The sequence below is a fragment of the Amblyomma mixtum genome, chromosome 1 (assembly GCF_055824585.1).
Source record: "Amblyomma mixtum isolate Tamu chromosome 1, ASM5582458v1, whole genome shotgun sequence".
In the NCBI taxonomy this organism is placed as follows: Eukaryota; Metazoa; Arthropoda; class Arachnida; order Ixodida; family Ixodidae; genus Amblyomma; species Amblyomma mixtum.
The window spans coordinates 321,234,765-321,254,555 of NC_143012.1; the positions used below are offsets into that span (position 1 = coordinate 321,234,765).

Here is a 19,791-nt window from a genome sequence, read left to right on the forward strand (position 1 = left end):
CCGGCCATCATGGTCGAATTTCAATGGAGGAGAAATGCTAGAGACCCGTGTACTGTGCGATGCCAGTGCACGTTAAAGAACCTCAGGTGGTTGGAATCTCCGGAACCCTTCACTACGGCGTCCCTCATAGCCTGAGTAGCTTTGGGACGTTAAACCCCCATAAACCATCAGCCACCTCCCTTTCTTTCTCACTGGTACCCTCCAACGTAGTCTGGGTCTTTCTTCTTTTATTTTCCTATGTGGTTCGTTTGTTTATTTTTCCAGTGCCTGTTGTGAAAAGTGTGACTGCTGCCTCCGCCGGCAAGCCTTTGGTAAGAAGAGTAGACAATGGAAACTTTTCGAATTTGAAGGTCTTTTCGTGAACCGGTTTCAGGCGCAAAATGCTCCAAGCCTCGGCGTCGCAAAATGTTTGGCTCTGCCTGTTTCACAGTATGACCATGGCGACATCTTGTCAACGCAGTAATTTGCAACCGGCAATACGCGAAAATGTGACGAGACCTTTCTTAAGTTGAAGATAGCTTCTCGACGGAGCCGCTTAGCTACCCACTATGAGTATAAGAAAAGCATATAGCGTACTGATTCCGAGCACACCTTTAGGTGGGAGGCAAACCGCAAGCGATATTGCATTTTGGCTCCCGGGAATTCTGCACTGTATTCCAAGACAAAACCGCTTCCCTTAGCAAGGACGTGAATATAATCACTCTACCCGTGAGCTCATGGCACCCGGGACAGCAGCAGTGCAGTGGCCAAAACCTCGAACAGCATCTCACGCTCGAAGTCAATACATAGAAATAAACGCGCAGAGAAATATTAATCGTCGTAAATCCGTGCCACGTGTAGTTCTTTATCTGAGAGTCGCCAGTAGCTGGGAGAGTTGTTGAAAGTTGATCGTTTCAGACTTCAACTAAAATTAATGTACAACATAAAAAAAAAGTTAACCAGAAGACGCAGCACGTGTCCTATAGCTTCTGTGTGCGTATCAGTTCCTTTTAACTTCCGCGCAAATGTTGTCATAAAGCTGTTTATCATGTACCGAAGTCTAAACGCGCGAATGTTTTTTTTTTTTTTTTGCCTCTATTTGGCTCTTAGAAGCAGCCCGATGAAGGCAGATCAATCGCGGCTCCTGTGACGTACGAAACCTCTGCAAGCAAAGTTTCGCCAGCACTGTGCCGCGCGTTCGAAACTGTTCAAACATGTGTTTCGCTTTCCTCGTCTCTGTTTACGTCATTCTTGTTGCTGCACTTTGCACAATCGCTGTTTTGTTTTGTGCAGTTGCGGTGGCCACGTGTCTGACCTAGTGTACATCGTGCTTGTGTCGGTTCCGCCCGAGGCTCTGGATGTCGCTGCCGCCTCTCTCGTTTCCTTTCTCTCGGGCCACGGGACAGAACTTTCTTGTTGAATATTTAACGCGGCGACGCGAACGGAAGTGCGGCCGCTGACGGAAGTTGGTGAAAGTGCTTTCAGATTCAGAAGGAAGACTCCGCATGTCGCCTCTGATCTTCACCCCGGCAGAGACGTCCCCCGCGCTTTCTGCTACATTCGGAACGGCGGCGAGAAAATGCGGATTAAATTGTTTCTGGCAGTTACATTTCCTCAGTACAAAAGCGAATGGCGGGGTGCTTATGATGCAGCCGTCAGCAGTGCCTTGTCTTTCTCCATAACGCGAAAGGCTTGTCGCCGCAATCGTTATTTCGTTAGAAGGCAACACGCTCATTCTTCTTTTTCTCCTTGCCTTAAGCTTCTACCCATGGCTCAGTGAAATGAATAAAACATTCTTCCAATTTGCTGCGTGGTGACGACTATTTCGGTTACGTTTATACACCATCACGCCAAACCACAGTGAGGGTTAAGGTTCCAACCACCTTCCCCCCCCCCCCCCCCCTCACACACACACACCCTGGGCTCGTAGTCACATTGCTCTAGCAACACCATGAATATTGCATACCCATGATAAATACGGCCCTCAGGACAGTCGTGCAAGCCTCACGAATAGTGATTATTAAACCAAGTTTTACCCTATGAACCCTTTTAAACTAACTGAAATGCACATCAGCTAAACTAACGAGTCTACAAATGCCCATCACTTCGTCCATTCAGGATCCAGGTCTATGATGCCTTGCTTCGGAACTGCTGGACCACTGCGCGCTTTAGCATGTTAAAAAAAAAATCTGGGTGTGTTGTAATTGGGGAATGACGTTCAGTACGTATAACTTGTGTGCAGTGAGTCCACGATTGAAGACGACTCCAGTAAACAAGACCGTCACGTCAGGAAATCGGGTGGTGTTCGACTGCAGCGCGGAAGGCTTCCCTACGCCGCTGATCACGTGGCAGAAAATGGGTGAGTAGCCGATTTCGTCCACCCCTAATACTTTATACATATGGTATACATATCAGGCACTCCTATGAGTGCCCCTCGTCCCTCTCGCATAACCGCTTATTTCCAGTCTTCTCTGCAAGAAAGAAAGAAAGAAAGAAAGAAAGAAAGAAAGAAAGAAAGGAAGAAAGAAGGAAGAAAGAAAGAAAGAAAAAAAGAAAGAAGGAAGGAAAGAAGGAAAGAAAGGAAGAAAGAAAGAAAGAAAGAAATAAGGAAAGAAAGAAAGAAAGAAGGAAAGAAAGAAAGAAAGAAAGAAAGAAAGAAAGACAGAAAGAAAGAAAGAAAGAAAGAAAGAAAGAAAGAAAGAAAGAAAGAAAGAAAGAAAGAAAGAAAGAAAGAAAGAAAGAAAGAAAGAAAGAAAGAAAGAAAGAAAGAAAGAAAGAAAGAAAGAAAGAAAGAAAGAAAGAAAGAAAGAAAGAAAGAAAGAAAGAAAAGAAAGGAAAGATCTCCCCGAATTTTTTACAGTTAGTTAAAGTGCTGTCGGTAGCAAACACATCCCGTCCGTCTTGAATTCATGATCATGAAAACTCCAAGAGTCAGAGCAGAGAAACTATGGCCGCCCCACAACTAACCTCGAACCCTTTACACCAAAGCCTACTCTCCTGCATGTACCGAATATAAAAGGCCTGAAAGAAGAGTTCATTCGTCTCAGCAGTTGGAGTGCATTAACTTGGCTCTTCGAGAGTCCCATATATATTCAAGCAGCCAGTAACGAACCACATACGCTGAAAGCCTCTTCAAGGTATGTCTCCTCTTCCTCCACTCAAGTACACACAAGCAAAGAACGCATCATTTGTTCGCAAAAGCTAAGCGCAACTCGACAGGGGAATAAAGAATTTCCTGCTGATAGAAAATTCCACCGACGCTGTGAATCCTGACTCATCGGCGAAACAGCGTATGCGGCAGTTTTTTGCCGGAGCCGAGCGTTTCAAAGTGATTCAGAAAAAGAATCGAAAGAAAACTTGAAGACGACAACAGGAGGAACAGAAGAGCCCGAAGTAACTGTAGGATATGTTGCTCCAGGCCGAGAAGGCGTTCGGCCGGCCTCAAATTCTTCGCGTCTCGAGGAAACAGGAAGTACTGAGCCGCTGACTCTCTGGCTTCCTCGCGTATATACTTTCGTTAAAAAATGAACTCCGGGCTTCGATCCGGGCTCGAGCACGAGGCAGCGAGCGGGGGAGAAAGCAAACAATGGGAGTGTGCTGGAAGAAGAAAGGAAATAACAAAAGATCAAAGAGATATGAAAATAAAGCTCAGTGTGTGTCGAATCAGCAGCTGGCGTCGCTGAACGAGCCACTGAGCCGGCGCAGTTCGTTTCAGCGTGGAGGCGATCCAATCCTGCTGACTCATCGACACGCCCGCTGTCATAAAGCTCCGGGAGCCGCCGTACACAATTCCTACGCGGTGCAGTAGACCCAGCTAATCGCAGGGCCATACCAAATGCGGCTCTGCTCTTTCTTTCTTTTTTTTGTCTTCTTTTCTCTTTTTGTGCGCCCGACACAAAAGCGCTGGCCCAAACATTCTCATATCCATACATCTTTCTCTGTGGCGCCCCCCTCCGTTTGTCCTGTGCGCCAAGCGATGTCCCCTTTCGATGCTGTTCTGCGGGAATGATCCGTGGGCAAATCGAGCGGGTGCTTTGTCCGCGTCACCGGCTGTGGCACTTTATTCCTCGTCGCAAATCCGCCTCCTCCGAGTCCGCCACAGCCTGCAAATCATCCGGGAAAGGTCGTTTTAGGGAGATTACATACACGTCCGGGTGAATGCGGCTGGGTACGAAAAACCACTAGGTTCGATCTGACCCGATTGCTGAATTCGCGCGCTAGGCAAAGACGACTGACTTGCTGACTTGGTGGATACGTCTGACTCTGTGAATGTAAACGATTGGCCGGGTACGTGCAATGAGGTAGCAAATGAGAAAACAGCGTCTTTCTATCGGCGCTATGGGGCGGAGTAATGATCGCAAGTTGTGTCCGCTTGTTTCTTGTCTTGTCTTCAGTCCGTTGCTTGTTGGCCTTCCTTTTAGCATGGTAGCACGACTAGACGCATTTTCCGATTTAGGGCATACATAAGTAGTACGTCCCTGAAGTCTGTTTTGTGGCAGGCGGCCCTATTGCCCACCGGGTTATGGGCAACCTGCCAAGTTTGCAGTCCTGGAAGGCCTTCAAGGTAAATGCCTTCAGGTAAAAGGCTGTGTATATATATATATATATATATATATATATATATATATATATATATATATATATATATATATATATATATATATATATATATATATATATGACACAAGCCAACAGCCACAGAAACCAAGGGGCAGAGGGGAGTTTTTTTTTAAATTTTATTTATAGAATTTGTCGTGTTGATCAATTTAGAATATTACTGAATATGTTATCGCTTAATGCTAATTGATTAGAAAAGCAGAAGAAAAAACAACCACATGCCGCCGGTGGGATCCGAACCCACGACCTCCGAATTACGCGTCCGGTGCTCTACCTCTGAGCTACGGCGACGGCTGTCAAATCTTCTGCTTTCGGGGGTATTTATGTTTACATGTAACCTAACCTTGAGAGTGTTCATCAGCGCCACCCACGTTCATAAGCGGCGGACGTGGAACGTCCTGAGTTACCGCAGGTGTGACGTAGAACGTCATCGAACGAAGAGGGTGGAAGCTGCGTGAGAACCCTCTTATGCTTCCTATGGCGTCAAGGCTGCCAGAACCGAGGCCCTCGCTAAGCAATTAAGCAAACAAGGGAAGGGGAATGAGGGGCTCGTTATAAATATGACAGAAGCCAACAGCCACAGAAACCAAGGGGCAGAGGGGAGTTTTTTTTTAATTTTATTTATTGAATTTGTGGTGTTGATCAATTTAGAATATTACTGAATATGTTATCGCTTAATGCTAATTGATTAGAAAAGCAGAAGAAAAAACAACCACATGCCGCCGGTGGGATCCGAACCCACGACCTCCGAATTACGCGTCCGGTGCTCTACCTCTGAGCTACGGCGACGGCTGTCAAATCTTCTGCTTTCGGGGGTATTTATGTTTACATGTAACCTAACCTTGAGAGTGTTCATCAGCGCCACCCACGTTCATAAGCGGCGGACGTGGAACGTCCTGAGTTACCGCAGGTGTGACGTAGAACGTCATCGAACGAAGAGGGTGGAAGCTGCGTGAGAACCCTCTTATGCTTCCTATGGCGTCAAGGCTGCCAGAACCGAGGCCCTCGCTAAGCGATTAAGCAATATATATATATATATATATACCACCAGAAAAAACCTGTTCTGGTTGTTATTGTTCAGCCGCGATCCGTGTGAGAATTGTGCTGTTTATTATGCGATGTATATATATATATATATATATATATATATATATATATATATATATATATATATATATATATATATATATTTAAGAACCCGGGATTATGCTTCAGAATAGTGTCCGCACGTCTGTAAATGCACTTATACTTCGAATTTTTTTTCCTTTCCATCCCGCATAGTGTCAGCCTTTCTCAAGGAGCATTCTTAAACTTGCCTGCTTGTTTCAAAAAAAGTTATAGTCGCTCTCGTTTCGCGCTACTTTTAATTTCCTTTATATATTTTGCATACTGTTTTTGATCAAATCTAGTGTGCATTATGTCCCGTGTGCCCGAGTGAGATTTGCCTTCTATGTACCTCACAATAGATACGCCACAATGAAGATAACTTATCCCGAAAACAATGGCTATATACTATGGAATGCACCCACATTAAAAGTGGAATTCTGTGCGCAGCAACCAGATTACCAGTGTTGCAGAGAAGGCTACACATCAACACCACTTTACTGCTCAGCGAGCACTTGCAATGTCCGCAGTTAGTGTCACCGGCTTGGGTATTTCATGCTTTAAACCTGAAGAACGTGAACCGCAATAGGACTAGGTTAGAAACAAAAACGCAGACATAGCGCTTTGTTCGTGTGCGTTCTTTTTTGTCCTTCTGCGCTACGCTCTTCATGTTAGAAATTCACTAAACGTGCCAAAGTATATACTCATTTACTTCGCGTTTGAAGAGCTTGATTACATTTGTGGTACGTCGCACTAATGTTGGGCTGGGGAAAAAGCACTTCAGAGAATATGATGATACCAAAAACACATTCTTTTATTGCTTCCTTTTGTTTGGACAAATGCACTCAGGAAAATTCCCCGTTAGAACAAGCCCTTAAATTGTATCTTCCCGAGTGCTTCTATTTCGCTAAAGCGTCCAAGGCTCCTGCACAACCGGAATTTGTTGGAATGGAAGCATTAAATAAAAACGAAATTATCCGCACAACGGTATTTAACGCTAGCTGAGCACTACAGAACTCAACTACGTTTCTATCAAGAAGCACCGGGATTGTCGGGAGCCCGAAGCTCCGGCGTGTTCTGTCAAAATAGCCCTAACTGTTAAATTTTTTTCCAGGGCAGCCGCGAACGGGAGCGATGCGAGTTTAAACCAACTTCAACTTTCTGAGTCTTACTACGCTTCGTCTCTCCCGTCGTGCAAAACTTAACGCGTCGCGCAGTCGACATTATCTTTTCCCTTTTATGAAGCAGGAAATGAAGGCTGCACTTGGAGTTCTGCTGTTTTCATTGCCAAATTTGCTTTACCACGGTTCTGCCCCCTTTCAACCTTGTCCGAGGAGCCTACTACCAAAAACCACGACAAAGCAAGCGATGGTTGTCACTAAAAATCTCGCCCACAACACGATGCGGAAAAACTCTGCGAGGAGAGACAACAGCAGCGGAAGCGGCGGCCGAAACAAATCGTCCCGACGCACGCCATGACACAATCAAGCCAGGTGCTTCTGATTGGCCCGGCGTCATTACCGCCTGAGGCGCGCGTTTTTACCAGCCTCTGGCTTTCTTTTTTGTTCTACACCTTCTTATTTTCCTCCTCCTCGGTGGTGCGCACGTTCGCGTGGACCAAGACGCTCTCTCTTTCTCTCTCTCTCTCTCTCTCTCTCTCCATGCCTGTCCATTTAACGGGGCCGCGGAGGTCCATTTTCTCAACCGCTTCAGCGCAGCGCATTCGCCGTCAGAGCGCGCGCGAAAAACGCTTCCCATTTCGTCTTGCGAGCGGGCGACCGAGCGCACGCCAGCGCGGGCTGCCAGAGCTGAGCGCGTGTGCGCGTGAGAGCTAGCTGGCCGACAACGAGGAAGTAAGGAGAAAATGGAAGAACCCAGACAAGCGTGGGGAGAGGCGAGGGGGGCGGGAGGTGGGAGGCATTTAAGGGAAAGCGAAAGTGAGAGTATGGCGTTTTCCGAGCTGGAGAACCGGGCTCTAGCTACTAGCCCAGACCACTCGCTGCAGGCGCCAACGCGTGAAGGAATGCTCCTTGGAGCGACCGCGGGGTCTTCTTCCCCTGGGGGCGCCGCGGCCATTTTTAGAAGAGCGTTTTCACAAAGAGGCTCTCAGGCTCGTAATGAAAGCCGGTCGAGGAAGGACACAGCCCCTGCTCCAGACACAAACACACACTCACACACAAGCGAGGGTTTAGTCTGCTCTGGTGCTCCGGCCACGCCGGCTCTCGGCGAGCCCCACTGACGTGGCTGCGGAAAGCCAGCTCGACCGGTGCTCACTCAAATGCGCAGTCAGCGAGCTTAGCGACTCTAGAGAGTGGCGCCCAAGCTGGCCTCGCGCCTTTTCGACGGGTGCGTAGTGATGGCTGTGAGTAAACGTCGTCAGGCTTCAAGTGCGGGCTGGCGCGCGCGTAAGTCCCCTCTCCGAAATGCACATCTGGCTGATGCGCAAGCGAGGGGAACAGTTCTCATACAGAAGGAGCTTGGGGAGTTTCGTGTTGACAAGGTATAGGGGCAATACACCCAATGTGATGCACGGTTCAATTCCCGGGCGGAGACATTTTGGTGCGCATTGACTGAATGAGAGATAGCACATGCAATTTACGTTTGCGACATTAACATGTACAGAAGCATGATACGTCAAGAAAGCTGAAGCAGCGTTCACTACAGCGCGCAAAATCGAGTGGATGTTATTCTAGCTCAACTTCAGTAAAGAAGAGGTATATGTACATGATACGAGATACGCGGAGCAGATCATTGCTTTTGTCTTCAGCAATACAATTTGTACTATAACTTCACTCATTTCTTAAATGAGTAAGGCGTCTCTCATAGCCTTAGTCGCTTTGGGACGTTAAACCACATAGACCAAACCATTTCTTAAAGTACATCAGAGTCCACCGTATTTTAGGCATGCATTTGCTCTAAGTCTTTTCGGTCCAATGCATCACGGCGAGAGAAAAACAGTTAGTCAAGTCAAAGACTACGGTTTTTGCACGTGCGGCAAAATTTTACTCTTTGCCATGTCCGTGCCTTAAAGAGTAAGGCATACAGATGAGTAATGGTCACTAAAGAGTAATTCTAAGCCAAACTGGATTGAAATATCAGTGTCTCAAGAGTACTATGCCATTTTTACCGAAAACTTAGCTTAAACATGAAAAATAAATGCATTAACCACTTCCCTCGAGGACTGTGGTAACTACGCAGATAAACTAAGTTCCGACTGCCAAGTGGCAACGAAAGAGAAGGAAAGCAAAGCGGTGAGTGCTACTAGGTAGAAGAACACGAAGGGTCGCTCGCTTCGCATGCCTCCCAGTCTGGTTGCGCGAATCCGCTGCGCGCAGAAATTTCGGGAACATGAACTAAGCACGTAGTTCCACGGTCTTTCGTGCTGTCTTCAAACGGTCAGGCGGGCGCGTTAACATAATAGCTTTAGAGCAAGGAGGAAGTTGTTGTGTTTGGTGGCGTCAGCTTTTTATATATATATATATATATATATATATATATATATATATATATATATATATATATATATATATATATATATATATATATATATATATATATATATATATATATATATATATATATATACACACTCACCCACATACATATATTGTTAGAAAGGGCCGTCTGATTGCCAGGGTACGCAGCTTTGTTTTCGGTGGTTCGCTCTTATTCCCCGAGAGCTTCCAGGTTAGCTGTCATAAAAATGGCGTTACAGCACCCACGTTTCCGTGGGGCTGTAAATAGGGCAGGAAGTCGGCAGTTTTCTTTGCGATTTTCTTAGTAGCGGACTTTTCGGCAAGAAAAATGGCTGGTGGTGTTCCCGACGGGTCGGCTTTCAGTCTTGTGGAGTTTTTTGTTTGTGTTAGTTTTTCTCTTTAGTGGCCCGTTAACCCCCGCCAAAATAACACCAATCAGTGTCTGGTAATATTCTGCAGAGAACATTAGGGCGTATCTCGCAAGCGATACGACGCCACATCGCTTTATAGCTGTTAGCAAGTGAGCTTCAGTACTAATACGGGAGTAATTGCGCATTTTTACATAGTTGGCAACATAGTAACGTAACAACGTAGAGAACTAAGTTTCAAGTGCGTGCGCTGGGCGATACTGTTTTTGCCAAGCTTACTTCAATAGTACAGCACATCGCTTCTTCAGAGAAGCCTTAACTTAAAGGAAGCTAGTTTCACAAGTTTCTGGAGGTCACAAACATTACGTTTTTCTCAGAGCAGAACATTTTCTTTTTTGTGTAGTCATTTCAACCTGGCAACACCAGTGATTAATTCCATGCACCCAGTTATATTACGCTTCAGGTTGTTGACATTAGAAACTAAAGGTGGCACCTAAAACCATTAGTAATTTTTCTTGTACATAAAATTTAAGGCGCCATGACAAGATGATTAAGGCAAGGGTACTTAAGCACAAACACTGAGATTCTATTTAAATATGCAGTATTTTTTCTGTTCTCTTCTTCTGTGGGTCGTGAACTAAGGGTAAACCAAAATGAAAATGTGTAAATTTCAAAGCAGGAAAAAACTGCGGTGAAGAGAAAAGGATCGCTAGGCTTCTGGGGAAAAAAATGAACGGTGCGCCACTCCTCTCTAAATATTCCTATAATAAAACCAAACCAGTGTTCACTCGCCTAATGCTAAGTCGCGCAGTTTGCGCTATTCAAATGCAGACGGAAAGTTTCAAGCATAGCTCATACTCTTTGACCATGTTGGATGTCCCTAGTTGCAGTTTTTTTTTTTTTTGTTCAGAAGTCTCAGCACGACAAGTAATGATTCTGTCCCGCTCTTTTCGACTAAAACATGTTCTTTTCTTCTTGCCAATCGCAAAAGAAAGCAGGTTTCACCTGACAGATGCTACGAAATACTTTTAAAAATGTATGAAAAATTTTGGTTAAAACTCATCTAGACTTCACGGGGAGACAGATGTACGCGTTCCAAATCACAACAGTGAGTGCAGCAAGCTCCAGTGCAGAAAATGAATCGAATAAAGGCGCATAACGACAATAATCCGAATACGACAGCATCTTTCATCGTCTCCCACACCATCGGTTATCCGGCATGCAGGCGAGAGAGAGATGGAAAGAGGGAGAAGAGGACTCTTATCTCCGCAGTTTTGGCCCAGCAGTTTCCGTTCGCGGGTGAAGAGGCGCTAAGACCTTCAAGGGGGCAGGAAAAAAAATGGAATTGCATAAGAATAGATGCTTCAGTGAGCGAAGCTTTTCGTCTTGGGTACCTCGGCCTTGCCCCCTTCCTCCTCATTGTGTCGCTCGGTGGCATGCGAAAGGAGGAGCAAGAGGATGGGGAGGAGGAGGTCCTCTCATTAAGGCTGGACGCCGCGCGCGGCCTACTATTCTGACGCCGCCGCTCGCACACGTGGAAGAGGAGAAGCGCAGAACGGTACTTGAGCGCTCGCGCGCGCCAGCCGTGGCGAGACGAGGCACAAAAGGCTTCCCCCCACTCGTCGCAAAACTGCCGACCGCATCGAATCCGTCGAGCGACGGGAGTGGGGAGAACAGGGAAGCAATGGGAGAGGGGAGCACGACGACGACGCGCTTTGTCGCCGCATCCTCGCGAAGAATCCGCCTGTCTCGAGCCGCCAAGGGAAACTCCATCGATTACGCGCCAGGCCCTGCGTAAAACCCAGTTTTCTTCCCCACCGCCCCGCGGCGCGCACCTCCTTTCTTCCCTAACCCTTTTCCTGGGTTCCCTGCTTTTCCTTCCCTTTCTCCCTATCTCCCCCATCGTCTGCCCTCCGGGCGTGACGGGGAGGGGGTGCGCGTCCCGACACTCGCCACATAGAGCGGAGCACAGCCTCTTCCACAGCGGTTTCGGTTTCGGGAGTGTGAGGGATTTCGCAAGAACACGGAGAAAGAATGAGTGTAGTTTACGGAGCAAATAATAGAAGTCGACAGATAGGGGGATTTTGTTGTTGGAAGAATAAAATGGGGATTGTGCAAAAATATGCTGGTGGTCTCAGTGCTCTTCCCTGGGTTCGTTTATTCCGCCTCTTTATTTTTTCTTGGTTAGTTTATGGAAAATGATTTCGCCATTTACACCGCCTTCATTCTAGGAGCAATTATTTGAGAATTCTACTTTTTTCTTTGGCTGCGAAACGTTGCAATGTCTTTTTCAACACTCTATGATTTGCCGAAAATTCAGAGGCAGCATCTTGAGTAGCGACATGCATTAGCATGGCGCGAAATGGTATTTTGCACGGTGAATGCAAAAGCCTAAAAAGTATCACGCCTTGTGCAACTTTTGCTCCAAAAAGTTGTCGACACCGCAACACTTCTCAATTAGCGATATTCCTCATCTAATAAATGTATTTGCGTGACGTCGTGCATTACAGTCACTCGATTGTGCAGAACGAAGGCACATCCACTCCAGTAGAAAGTGTCCGTCCTGTCTCCGCCAACATACCCGCATAGTGCGAAGGTGCGGCGTTAAAGGGCCGAGCAGGAAATCTCCCTCTCTTGTGCCGCCGTTCATGGCGCTTTTTTGTGACGTCATTTTTCGCGCAGGGGAAGAAGGTGGAAGTGGCTTCGAGGACCTGCGACTCAACTTCCGGTCCTACGTGCTCCCCAACGGAAGCCTGGTGATCGCGGACGCGGAAGAATTTGACGAAGGCCTCTTCAGGTGCTCGGCGCACAACGGCATCGGAGGCCCTGTCGTCCACGAAGCTTCGCTGGAAGTCCGAGGTGAGTAAAGGCCAATCCCTTCACTTCCCTTATGTCACTCTGCATCTATATATTTCTCCTTCTCCTGTGAGAGTGCAGCGGTTACATAACCAGAGTAAAATAAATAAAATTCGTCTATCTTCTATGTGCGTGAGGGGACGAGCGCTTGTTAGAAGCACGCTTAAGAAATCAAAATCTTATGCAGCGCGGAGTGAGTGAGTGAGTGAGTGAGTGAGTGAGTGAGTGAGTGAGTGAGTGAGTGAGTGAGTGAGTGAGTGAGTGAGTGAGTGAGTGAGTGAGTGAGTGAGTGAGTGAGTGAGTGAGTGAGTGAGTGAGTGAGTGAGTGAGTGAGTGAGTGAGTGAGTGAGTGAGTGAGTGAGTGAGTGAGTGAGTGAGTGAGTGAGTGAGTGAGTGAGTGAGTGAGTGAGTGAGTGAGTGAGTGAGTGAGTGAGTGAGTGAGTGAGTGAGTGAGTGAGTGAGTGAGTGAGTGAGTGAGTGAGTGAGTGAGTGAGTGAGTGAGTGAGTGAGTGAGTGAGTGAGTGAGTGAGTGAGTGAGTGAGTGAGTGAGTGAGTGAGTGAGTGAGTGAGTGAGTGAGTGAGTGAGTGAGTGAGTGAGTGAGTGAGTGAGTGAGTGAGTGAGTGAGTGAGTGAGTGAGTGAGTGAGTGAGTGAGTGAGTGAGTGAGTGAGTGAGTGAGTGAGTGAGTGAGTGAGTGAGTGAGTGAGTGAGTGAGTGAGTGAGTGAGTGAGTGAGTGAGTGAGTGAGTGAGTGAGTGAGTGAGTGAGTGAGTGAGTGAGTGAGTGAGTGAGTGAGTGAGTGAGTGAGTGAGTGAGTGAGTGAGTGAGTGAGTGAGTGAGTGAGTGAGTGAGTGAGTGAGTGAGTGAGTGAGTGAGTGAGTGAGTGAGTGAGTGAGTGAGTGAGTGAGTGAGTGAGTGAGTGAGTGAGTGAGTGAGTGAGTGAGTGAGTGAGTGAGTGAGTGAGTGAGTGAGTGAGTGAGTGAGTGAGTGAGTGAGTGAGTGAGTGAGTGAGTGAGTGAGTGAGTGAGTGAGTGAGTGAGTGAGTGAGTGAGTGAGTGAGTGAGTGAGTGAGTGAGTGAGTGAGTGAGTGAGTGAGTGAGTGAGTGAGTGAGTGAGTGAGTGAGTGAGTGAGTGAGTGAGTGAGTGAGTGAGTGAGTGAGTGAGTGAGTGAGTGAGTGAGTGAGTGAGTGAGTGAGTGAGTGAGTGAGTGAGTGAGTGAGTGAGTGAGTGAGTGAGTGAGTGAGTGAGTGAGTGAGTGAGTGAGTGAGTGAGTGAGTGAGTGAGTGAGTGAGTGAGTGAGTGAGTGAGTGAGTGAGTGAGTGAGTGAGTGAGTGAGTGGAGTGAGTGAGTGAGTGAGTGAGTGAGTGAGTGAGTGAGTGAGTGAGTGAGTGAGTGAGTGAGTGAGTGGAGTGAGTGAGTGAGTGAGTGAGTGAGTGAGTGAGTGAGTGAGTGAGTGAGTGAGTGAGTGAGTGAGTGGAGTGAGTGGAGTGAGTGAGTGAGTGAGTGAGTGAGTGAGTGAGTGAGTGAGTGAGTGAGTGAGTGAGTGAGTGAGTGAGTGAGTGAGTGAGTGAGTGAGTGAGTGAGTGAGTGAGTGGAGTGAGTGAGTGAGTGAGTGAGTGAGTGAGTGAGTGAGTGAGTGAGTGAGTGAGTGAGTGAGTGAGTGAGTGAGTGAGTGAGTGAGTGAGTGAGTGAGTGAGTGAGTGAGTGAGTGAGTGAGTGAGTGAGTGAGTGAGTGAGTGAGTGAGTGAGTGAGTGAGTGAGTGAGTGAGTGAGTGAGTGAGTGAGTGAGTGAGTGAGTGAGTGAGTGGAGTGAGTGAGTGAGTGAGTGAGTGAGTGAGTGAGTGAGTGAGTGAGTGAGTGGAGTGAGTGAGTGAGTGAGTGAGTGAGTGAGTGAGTGAGTGAGTGAGTGAGTGAGTGAGTGAGTGAGTGAGTGAGTGAGTGAGTGAGTGAGTGAGTGAGTGAGTGAGTGAGTGAGTGATGGAGGGGGGAGGGAGGGAGGGAGGGAGGGAGGGAGGGAGCGAGCAACGATGAATATGTATGAAAAGAAGGGCCCAATTGCTGCTGAGAACGTTTCGATTACTGCTGACAACGAATGAAAAAGTTAAGGCACATTCACTGATGATGAATTTCATGTTAACTTTTCAATATCTTTTTCAACCGGCTCTGAATGAATCTGCTGGCTTCGTGATGATGCTAAGTGGATCGGGGATTCCGAGATCGCGGACGAAAAGAGGCGAGCGATGCGATGATCCAGCCATAGACATACGCGGCAAAAGTGTATGTCACATCACAGCCGATTGGTTATGAAAGCAATATATTGTAGAGATGCCTGTGTAGTCCTTTTTTTTTGTCTTTTCCACCTTAGTAAAACTTCTTTTTCGATAAAATTAACCCGCTAGTATAAAGAACGCGATAACCACTCGGTATATGTCAGCTTCTATTTGCCACTAGCGTCTCTTTAAGGTTCGCCTGATCAAAGGACTGCGTTGTCTGCGCATGCGCGCAGAGCCGCCGCAGTTCAAGGAAGCCTTCAAGGCCCTGCATGTGCGACGCGGGGAGACCCTCCACGCCAAGTGCGCCGTGCACGCGGGCGACCCGCCCGTGGTCTTCGGCTGGGAGAAGAACTATCGGCCGCTGCATAACTGCTCCAGGTCGGTGCGCCATTGATTTTCACGCCTCATTAGGCACGCCCCTCCCCTTCGGGCCTAATTACCTTTATCCGCTTTGCGACTGCACGGTGGCTTGCGTCGTAACACTGGCTCCAGGCGTTCGCACCCGACTTTGCACGCCCTGGCCTTGACCTTATCGGGGGGAGGATAAGCTCGGAGACCCTGGGAACAATGGTCTAGAGGTCGTTGCGCTGAGCATGTAGCGGCAAAAATATGCAAATATTTTTTTATTCAGGGGAGTGAGCAAGCCTTTCGGTAGCTGTCTTTCACTGGCAACGTGCCCGCAAGCTGCAGCAAACGAAGAGAACACTATTGATCTTTCTGGTTTTCTTTCTTTGCTGTGATTTGTCTCTGGTGAAGCAACGCAAAACAATGCATAGAGAGCATTGTTTATTATCACGTAAGAGTGTGCTTATTTTTTGTTGCGTTAGAGAGAAAAGCGAGAAAGAAAAACCCGAACTATGGAGCATGTGGAATCCAAAACAAGAGAAGCTGGAATAATAGTCTGCTATTTTTTAACGTGCTCTGTAGAACCTTGCAGCGAACAGCAATAAATGCTGTTGGGTTCCAGCCTCACTAAAAGGTGTAATGTTCTTGTGTTACCAACTTTAGTTCTAACTTGTGCCATACCTGGGTCGATTTTACACAGCCTCTGAAAAAAAAAAAAAAGAAAAACGTTCAATGCTTACCATGCGTCAGAAAATTCATTCTCTGCTTCTGTAATTATTTAGGGCCGGTTTTGTACAATTATAAGTGTATTGCACTCGACTAAATATACATGAAGGACGAACGTCTCTTTTGAAGAACCTTTTTTTTATTCAAAGTTGATGCATTTCTGTAATTAAATAACGTTTATTTGACGCTTGAATTTATTTTGAGATGATAATTATCTAAGTAAGTAACTCTTTCGCCGCTCTGGAGAGAGGGGGTGACTACCGCGTGCCTGTGAAACCTGCAGGTGTGTCACTAGGAGCGACAGCTACACGTCCGAGTTCACGCTGTTGACCACGCTTAGAAGCGACACGGCCATTTATACTTGCGTCGCACAGAACGACATCGGAAAGGCCGCCACCATTCTGCACGTCGTCATTCAAGGTGAGTAAAAAGGCTAACGATCCCCCTGTTCTAGGAGAAATAACTGATCAAAGTAGCGTGAAGTTGTGACGTAAGGACATAAACAGAAGCACTAACTATAGGTTTCCTTTCGTCTAAATAGCTCAGTTGCACTTCTAAAACCTTATGTAGACGTCTAGAATGCTGGAAAACTCTTAAGGAATCCACTTTGGGTTTTATCGCGTTCATGTAGCCAGGAGAAAAGAAAAGGATGTGGCCCATCTCTGTAGTGAGAGTTAAATATCCGCATACTGTAAATTCGTGTAGAGTTTATTTGACAACAAAGTGGTCTTCGTCTTCTCTAGACTGATGGATTAGAATCCATCGATACACGTTCCCTACTATCGTCGCCTGCTCGCAAACGAAAAGCGTTTGTATATTTCAATGAATGGAGGCTCCAGTTTTTAAATTAAAAGGACCCCCTCAAGTACGTAATGTCAATAACCAATTAATGTATTCTTGGTCAAATGTTTAGGGGAATCCCCAAAGTGGAGTATATTTGTAATAAGGGAGTAATTACTCATTGACATCCACCCAAGCGCAGCCATACGGCTACAAAAGAAAGCCATACAGCTTTTTCAGAAGATTCGCAGTTAAAGAAAAATTCACCCTGGTCCGGGGTTCGAACCCAGGACCACCGCATCACCGGGGCAGTCGCTCTACCAACTGAGCTAACCAGGACGACAAGCTTATGGTAGGGCGAGAGCGAATTGATCAATAACTCGAAGTGGGAACAGTGCTCCGGTGAAGCGGTGACTGCTTCGGTGAAGCGGCGGTCTCATGTTCGAACCCCAGACCAGGACGATTTTTCTTTAACCGCGAAGCTTCTGAGAAAGCTGTATAGCTTTTCTTTGTAGCCGTATTGCTGCGCTTGGGCGGATGTCAGCGAGGAATTACTCCCTTGTTATTAATGTATTTTTGTTAAGATATTTCCTGCCTTATTGTTCCCTGGTCTTTCGTTATTCATTGCCATGGTTAATGTGTTTCAGATGAAATCTCTTGGAGCCTTAGTTGACAGCCGTACATAAGGTTAGAAATCGTCGTAATTTGTTAAAAATTTGCATCACGCACCAAGCCAGCGCTGACGCTCCTACGTTCACAATACGGTCAAAAGCTAGTGCGTTGTGTGCCCATCTTAGTGACGCTAAGAACGAAAAGGGCAGCAATATGCGGCTTCCTTGGATATTATTCACTTTCATTCAAACGGCTGCCTTCTCGAATATGAGCTTGAAAAAACCACGTCAGGAAATTTGTTCTCGAGTGCGGAATATACTGCAAAATAACCTTGTGCCACAAATAATAAGACGAATATTTGCACACACCCCGGTAGTTTTCGATTTGAAGAGGCTCTGACGTACTTCTCCACCTGCAGCCATGTTTTATTTAATCCGCCTTTATTTTTCCTTTCTTTTCTATTTTAATTCTGAGATCGAATCTTTCTAGCAAGATTAAGGACGGAGATCTTCCGATTTAGGAGACTGCCTCTTGTAAGCTCCTCAGTAGGCTCTTCCTTCGTCTGTTTCATCTCATTTCACGGAGACGTAATTAAGTTAAAAGTGGACTTCGGGAGACAAAGTAAGTGAGCATGGAATTTAACTGCGCACTTCCTCGATCGCTCTGTGGGCAAGTCACGTTTCGCTGGCTCTTTCTCTCATGCGTATCCACTTAAGAAACGTCTTCAGTCGATCTCAGTATCGCCAATCCCCTCCTCTTTTGTAAATTTTTATACTCCTTTGTCCCACATTCTGCCTTTACCTTTGTTTTTCGTGCACAAGCAGGAGATCTTACCAAATGCGGTTCTTCGTTAGATTGCAGGTAGTCCTCAGTCGCGTCTGGAGAAGGCAGTCAATGATAAATTTCAGCTGCCTTCTCATTCGCTTCTATCCCTCTCGTCCGTAACAGCGGATTTAATTTTAAAAATCTAGAAGAAGACAGAAGCTCGAGAACCGGAGGAATCAGTGGCAGAATTTCCTCGCTTCCAAGAAGATAAAGATAGCACTAGCGATGCGATGGGCGGATAGGAGCAAAGAATCATTCGAGAGCACAAAAAAAGAAAAAGATAAACATTAAACGTGCCAATAAAACAGAAAAGTACCGAAGCATTTGAAATTTTTTTGAAGAGACTTTTTTTTGTTCTTTTCATTTCTTTTGTTATTTTGTGATACAGAGCCACCAGACGCACCCTCGAACCTGGTTCTGACCAACTACACCAGTCGAACGGCGAGCCTTCACTGGCAGGCGCCTTTCGACGGGAACAGCGAGATACTCAAGTACAAAGTGCAGTACAAGCTCGAAAGCGGTGAGTCTCCGCGCACTTGTCCTTCTTCCCTCTCGGCGGCTGTCGTGTTTTAGGCGGGAACAGCAGCAGCGAGATGTTTCGGGGTGGTTGTTGGTTCTCAGTGCCAGCCTTTAAGTGAACAGATCAAGCGCCCTCGTTGGCATTTGTCTTCCTAAAGGTCCTTGTGCTGCGCTCGTTAGCTCTTCACTGCTGTTGGTTTTTTGTTCCAGCTGTGGTTCGATGCTGGCTGTCGTTCCTTCGCCCGCCAACTTAAGTATCCGCGCTCTTTTGTTAACAGCTCGCAAACACGGAAACATTGTTTACGAATGGGACATTGTTGCCGCGCGGGTTAAGTCAGAGCGGAAATTGTTCGTTCTCTGTCGAGATCTTTCAAAACCTTGCTTTCATTTTATATTTGCGCTTTACAGTTGCTTTTGTTCGCGACTGTTTTGGCATATGTCTCATTTTGAATTTTGCTGCTTATTTGTTCGTAATATCCAGTGCACGAAGGGAAGAACGCCCACTGTCATCCAAACAATATTTGTTTGTTCCTCGTTTTCTGATGCATTTAAAAAACCTATATCCTTGAACCGTTACTGGTGTATCAGCCGATGCAGCTCAAATGAAGGCGAGGGGCTGCAGTTATAACACCGTGCCGTACGTCATAAGAATATCACTGGACGTTTTGTTTTCGTGCTTTTTTTTTTTGCGGTGAAATAAGTTGCTGCGTATACACGATTTCTCAGAGAGGATGAACCTATGACGCATAATGAACATGAAATTCGCTCAATTTTTCTTCCATAGAACTGCTGAGTGGCTTCAGCTACGAGACACCAGTTTCGCCGAGCAGCACATCAGCCACTCTCACAAATCTTCAGCCTGTGTCCACTTACGAAATAAGAGTGGTCGCTGAAAACGCTTTTGGCACCAGCGCCCCGAGCAACATTACCGTCGTTACGACGAAGGAGGAAGGTAAGGATAAAACTCATTGGTTTCGCCCGAATTATGGATGCCTTTTTAGTTCTTCTAGAAGAATTGGTACGTAGTGTCTGTGAAAATAAATTTGGCACTCAAAATCGAACCATAAAATTCGGCACACTAAAAAACACCTCACCATGTGTGGATAAATGGCATCATTATACCTCCACTATAGTTACTATGTAGTAATGTGAATTTTCATACGCACTCCTAATATCACTGCCGAAGTGTAAGGCTTCTGACTGCATATCGTGAGGAAGGTGAGCTTATATATGCTACGGTAGAAGATCCTGGTTTAATTTGCACTTTTCTCTGGAATTCATCCTGCTGCAATGCACCGCATAAAGGCACAATT

At 46.4% G+C, this 19,791-nt stretch overlaps 1 protein-coding gene across 1 annotated transcript in view; it reads left to right on the forward strand.

Moving 5' to 3' along the window:
- The window catches only part of LOC149372674 (cell adhesion molecule Dscam1-like), a 126,875-nt gene that overhangs the window by 76,444 nt on the left and 30,640 nt on the right, over nucleotides 1–19,791 (forward strand). Inside the window, exons 11-16 of the mRNA XM_089567229.1 lie at nucleotides 2,222–2,338; nucleotides 12,227–12,403; nucleotides 14,905–15,049; nucleotides 16,026–16,162; nucleotides 18,348–18,479; nucleotides 19,263–19,430. Coding sequence (XP_089423355.1) covers nucleotides 2,222–2,338; nucleotides 12,227–12,403; nucleotides 14,905–15,049; nucleotides 16,026–16,162; nucleotides 18,348–18,479; nucleotides 19,263–19,430 — 876 coding nt within the window. The remainder of the gene's footprint in view (nucleotides 1–2,221; nucleotides 2,339–12,226; nucleotides 12,404–14,904; nucleotides 15,050–16,025; nucleotides 16,163–18,347; nucleotides 18,480–19,262; nucleotides 19,431–19,791) is intronic.